Here is a 6,000-nt window from a genome sequence, read left to right as displayed (position 1 = left end):
ATAACTGGGATGGGTGCAGACTTCATGGATCAGCTGTGCCTTTTATTCAGTAGCGGAGTTAATCATTGAAGGGGCCCACAGTCTAGGCAGAAAATGGTCCCCGATTATAGGAAAGGTATGGGTTTATATAGGTTGAGAGGTGACTCAGTCCTTGAAGACTTTTAATAGGATGTGGGCAAAAGGTTGCAAACATCTGAATTTGTTTTTTCTGGACACAGGTTTTCTTTTTATTTTTTTATTAGTTCTAATCAGTTATACATGACAGCAGAAAGCTTTTCAATTCATTGTATATAAGTGGAGCACAACTTTTCATTTCTCTGGTTGTACATGATGTAAAGTCGCACCACAAGTGCAGTCATACACGTACCTAGCGTAATGACGTCCATCTCATTCCACCATCTTTCCTACCCCCGTGTCCCCTCCCCTTTCCTCAGTTTTTATTAGGCAGTGTTTTTACAGGGCAGGGATGGAGGGTTCAGAGTTCGGGGTCCAGTGCTCCTCTGACCTCTAGGGGTCATTGTATTGACACAGGGAGAAGATTGATGTATACTTTCACTGTCACTAGGAGAGAATTTACTTGGGAAAGGATCCCTCTTTCCAGGGATTGCTATTTTCGGATTGATGGTTATCTCCTTTCCAGGGTTTTCCTGTCACTGGGAGATGATTGATTGAAAGATCAAAGTTTTGGCTTCTCTCGCCCTCCCTCCTCCCAGGTCACACACTCTCTGGGGGCATATCCTTTAGGGAGTCTGCTTTTTTAAAAGTTGGAGACACACATCACTTGGTGAATACTGGGTAGAAAGTTCCTGAAGCACAATAATGGAAAACCAATTACTTTTTCTCACAAGCCTGTGAGCGGCTGTGTCCACCTATCTAGGCAGGGCTGGCCAGGGTGGCTCTGCCCACATATTTATTTGGTGGTGGCAGAAACACAAAAGAACAAGTGGAAACACGGGCTCCTTAAGGCCTGATGTCAGAACTGGATGGAGGGCATTTCGGCTGTTTTTGCTGAACCCAAAGTCAAGGGTGGAGCAACACATTCTCTACCTGCTATCAGAGGAGCTTGCAAAGCCATTTGATGAAGGGTGGGAATAAAGAACAGGTGGAAAATTGGGGCCACTGAAACCTCTACCTTAGGAGACAAGCAAAGTTTTGGGATGGAAAGAAAGAAGATGTCAGAGGGGAAGTGATTGAACCATATTTAATGAGTATTGTGAAGATTATGAATTTGGAGCAAAATAAATTAATGTACCAGCTCCGCCAATGACTAGCAGTGCAGTTTTGGGTAAATCATTTAATTGGAGACTGTATCTCCTCATCTTTTTTGGAGGGGGGATACTGGGGATTGAACTCAGGGGCATTCAACCACCGAGCCACATCCCCAACCCTATTTTTGTATTTTTATTTAGAGACAGGGTCTGAGTTGCTTAGCGCTTTGCATTTGCTGAGGCTGGCTTTGAACCTGTGATCCTCCTGTCTCAGCCTCCCAAACCACTGGGATTATAGATGTGCACCACTGTGCCTGGCTCATCTCTTAATCTCTTATTGATTGAAGGATCAAAGTTTTGGCTTCTCTCGCCCTCCCTCCTACCAGGTCGAAATGATAATCTCTACTTTGTGGTGTGAAAAAGTAAATGAAGTAATGTGACAAGTGCTCTTCCACAGCATGCAAACCTCAATGACACGGGGACCGTGGGAGGCTGCCATGGACAGTGGGAACACAATGGCCACTTTCAAGCACTAAGGGCATTCATGTGGTGGCGGAGGATGAGACAAAGAAGTCTGTGTTATGAAAGGACCAGAGATGGAAATGAGCAGAGGGAGGGAAAGGGGTGGCCATAACAATAACATTTTAATAATGAAATCAGTTATGCCAATATGGCAATTTCTTCATTGCTGGGGTGTTAGCACCAAGGCTGGCTGACCTGCTCTTTAGAGAAAAGCTAAAGAAGAAATGTCCCTGAGGACAGGTGGCTGGATTGATCAGCAGGCTCTGGACCAAGGGCAGTCCACCATCCCAAACCCCCAGGGTGTGTTCCATTGTTCTCAGGTTTTCTGGGTGATTCAAAGACATTTGGTGTTAGCAGGCCAGAGATGCTGAACTCCAGTGATTCTCAGGACAATCCCAAACAGTGGGGAATGATTGCACTCAGCCTGCCTGTGGTGCCCCTGTGGATAAACACCAGATTAATGACTTCAGAGTTCCAGTTCCAGTGGGCCATGTCAAGCAGGGAGAGCAGGCTGGGCTGAGGCCCAGGGACAGAGTTGGAAGTTCAGTCACCTGTGGACCTTTTGTTGCATTCATCTGAAGGTGATGAACAGTTGGTGTGGGCCACTGAAGCCCATCTCAGAGTGCTTCTGTGTGGGTTTCAGCTGTGTTACATCTGGTGTGTCTGATAAACTCTCCGGCCTGGTTTTTCTAACATAGGTTTAATACACCTTAGGTGCTTTGATTTAATCCCATTAGTTCACAGGTGGTCATTTTTGTTAGTGCAAGTATTAGTTTGTGCCTGAAGGTTGTGCTGGGCAGATGGTGGTTGTTTATTTGGACAAAAAAAGGCGTAAAGTCATTCTGTCTCAGCAATTAAAGTCAAAAGGGAGAACTCATGTCAAACGACTGCTTTATAAAATGGAGTCACTCATGGTTAGGCTCAGTCTGAAAACTGCTGTTCTGTTCATCATCGAGTGACTCCGTACAGGGCACAGCCTGCTGTCCACAGCCATCCTAACTGGAAAGGAAATTGACTTCAGAAAAATCTTCGATATGACTAACACAAGAGCAAAACTTTATAATCTAAATAGTAAAATTATACTCGAAGTTTTATAAAATGACCATGAATACATTTGAGGATTGTATAAGTGTTATGAGAAGGTTGTCAGGAACATAAAATCATCAATTATTCTATCATGTAGAAAGAGCCTACTTGAAGACAGCACACGGGGCCGGTGGTAGAGTGCTTGCCTAGGACACTCAAGGCCCTGGGTTCCCTCTTCAGCACCACATAAAAGTAGCAGCACAGGCCTGTAATCCTGTAATCCCAGGGGTTCCAGAGGATGGTGAGTTCAAAGCCAGCCTCAACAAAAGTGAGGTGCTAAGCAACTCACTTAGAGACCTTGTCTCTAAATAAATAAAGTACAAAATAGGGCTGGGGATGTGGCTCAGTGGTTGAGTACCCCTGGGTTCAATCCCTAGAACCCACCCCCTTCAAAAAAAAATATAGTAACACAGCAAAACACCAAGTTCACTGAAAGGAAGAGCACACATTTACTCCAAAGGCTCTCTGGAGAAACCTGGCCAGGCAGTTGTACTACTGCCTTCCTATTTTGCCAGCAGCATTCACATTTTCTTGATTTGAGGGCTTGAGTAGTATAGTTCAGCAAATATCTGCTGCTGCTCTTAGTTTCTGACACATTTTTCAAAGGACACCTTGGCCCTGCACCCTCGTCACCCTGTTCCCTTTAGTTTATCCAGAACCAGCATCATCTGCAGGCAGGAGGAGGAAGTGGCCAGAGAAGGACTGGCGGGCCATTCAGTTTGCCTGCAGGTGTTGACCAATTACCAAACCACCAGCAATGGATCCTTAAAAAGATTCTCAGAATTTTTGGGAGAGTCCCTGATGGTGTCCGATTCTGGGTAATCCCCAGGAAACAGGTGGGCAGGAAGAAATGAGGTTTGTCACTTTGGCAGCAACGTTAGCCAAGAAAGGGAGAGCCTCCCTGGCTGGAAATTATCTGAATGTGTGAGCCTTCTACCCAACAACGGGGAGATGGGTTGAGCATTATTGGATTGGCTATCACAGTGGCTTCTCCTTGCATGTGAAGATAAAGCTCTAAACTTTCAGGAACACACACACTTTTGTAGCAAAACACACTTGCCTAAAACCTCTCAGATTTGCCACTTAAGATTTGGGTTTATGGATTAGAACTGCAACTTCTTAGGAAGCATCATCAAAGCTTCAAATTGAAGGTCCCTGGACTGTTATCTGTAAGAATAAGAAAGGTGAAAAGTTCCACGACAAGTGGTAGGTGGTCTTGGGGACAACCCATCACCACGTACCCCTCTCAGGAATCTTCTGAAAGACGTGCTTTGCCAAACTGAGAGAGGGAATCAGATGAAAGAGAAAGATGAAGGCTCTCCCCAGGGTGGTTGTGGAGAGAGCCCCATAAAACATGGGAACAGAAGGTTGATGGAGCCATAGGTTCAGACTGAAGGTAGTCAGAAGGGATTTCTTCTAGAAGGATTTTTGAGGATACCTAATAGGTTGGAACATACTGGGAAACTGTACAACTGAGAGAAGAATTTGGCTACAGATTTGTAATTAAATAGAAGACCAAGCAACTCCCACCACCAAAATCCAAATTTTTAATTCAGGAGAGGGAGTTTTACATGGAAAGAAAAAGTAATCATAGAATACAACATGACAAAGCTCTGACTAGTATTTACATAGTCACAACAGTGAATTTTGGGACAACCACAATAAAATTCTAACAGTATTGGGAGGATGGAAAAAGGGAAGTATATGGAGAGCGGGTGAGGTGAAACTAAACTTTTCCATGGTAGAAATTAAAAAGATAATGCCTAAAACCAAAGAATAAAATTATTAAGGGACAACATAGGCACGTGAGTTGGATATTTGGAAATGAATACCAAAAATATCAGTTTGGTTCAAGACCAATGACTCAAGTCTATAGTACCACCTATGTCAGAGGCTGAGGCAGGAGGATAGTGTAAGACCAGGAGTTCTAGGCTGGCCTGGGCAGCACATTGAGGCCTCATCTAAAGTAAATAAATAAGTAAATAAATAAGCAAGCCTCATGTCTTTGAGGAGGGGTGACCTATAGGACAGGGAGATTATCATTTCAAAGTTTCTGAATTATATTATTATATAGAAATACGATGTTCTTAAGATGTTGATGGACTTTTATTTTATTCATTTATTTATATGCAGTGCCGAGAATCAAACCCAGTGCCTCACACATGCTAGGCATGCACTCTACCACCGAGCCACAACCCAAGCCAATAGCCTCATTTTTAACTGGGCCTATTGCATATTAGTGGGTTTTGTTTTACTTAGGTGCAGAATATTCATAAATTGTCTTACATGACAGAAAATTTCTGCATGATATAAAATAAATTCATTGATTTTTAAAATATCTTTATTTATTTATTTATATGTGGTGCTGAGGATTGAACCCAGTGCCTCGCACGTGCTAGGTGAGCGCTCTACCACTGAGCCATAACCTCAGCCCTCATTGAATTTTTAATGGTGAAAAGTAATTGCACTAAAAACATACATGACTTTTACATGTCAGTGCTAATTCAAGCAATTAAAGGCTACCTGGCTAACCAATAAGATAAAATTATTCTGAACAATATATTCTATCCATGCTGCCTATGCCAACTAAGACCATGTGGCAGATATTTCAGGTTTCTATACTGGGAATCAACTATAATAAATTTAATTATTTTTTCCAGAGAGAAGTAAGTCAAGCTTGATTCTTTATATGATATCCCCATTATGACCAGAACCCCACCCAATTCAATTTAATTGAATTTCTGATTGATTGATGTAGTGATTAAGTATAGCAACTCCTTTGGTCTTCCATTGGTTGGAAAAATTATTGCAGTTTAGGAGTGTTTGCAAAATTGTCTGGCTTATTCATATACATCAGTAACTTGGAAAACAAGCAAAACAAGACAGAAACTAAGGTTATTACTACTCCCCTCCTAATTTAAAATTGGGGTCTGGGGCCGGGCTTGGTAGCACATGCCTGTAATCCCAGCTGCTCTGGAGGCTGAGGCAAAAGAATCGTGAGTTCAAAGCCAGCCTCAGCAAAAGCAAGGTGCTAAGCAACTCAGTGAGTCACTGTGTCTAAATAAAATACAAAAAAAATAGGAGTGGGGGGGCTGGAGTTGCACATATGCGAGGGTTCAATTCTCAGCACCACATAAAAATAAATAAAATAAATATATTTAAAAAAAGTTAAAAAAAATAGGGG

General features: G+C 42.6%; 1 protein-coding gene across 2 annotated transcripts in view; it reads right to left on the bottom strand.

Moving 5' to 3' along the window:
- Positions 1-284: 284 nt before the first annotated feature.
- The window catches only part of Cdadc1 (cytidine and dCMP deaminase domain containing 1), a 59,478-nt gene continuing 53,762 nt past the window's right edge, over positions 285-6,000 (bottom strand). The window contains exon 10 of one of the 2 annotated variants that reach the window (XM_076872552.1): positions 285-2,729. In XM_076872552.1, coding sequence (XP_076728667.1) covers positions 2,623-2,729 — 107 coding nt within the window. In that variant the 3' untranslated portion in view covers positions 285-2,622. The remainder of the gene's footprint in view (positions 2,730-6,000) is intronic. The other variant, XM_076872555.1, reaches the window with a different exon arrangement.

The sequence above is a fragment of the Callospermophilus lateralis genome, chromosome 12 (genome assembly GCF_048772815.1).
Source record: "Callospermophilus lateralis isolate mCalLat2 chromosome 12, mCalLat2.hap1, whole genome shotgun sequence".
Taxonomy (NCBI): domain Eukaryota; kingdom Metazoa; phylum Chordata; class Mammalia; order Rodentia; family Sciuridae; genus Callospermophilus; species Callospermophilus lateralis.
This window is presented reverse-complemented; position numbering and strand designations above follow the sequence as displayed.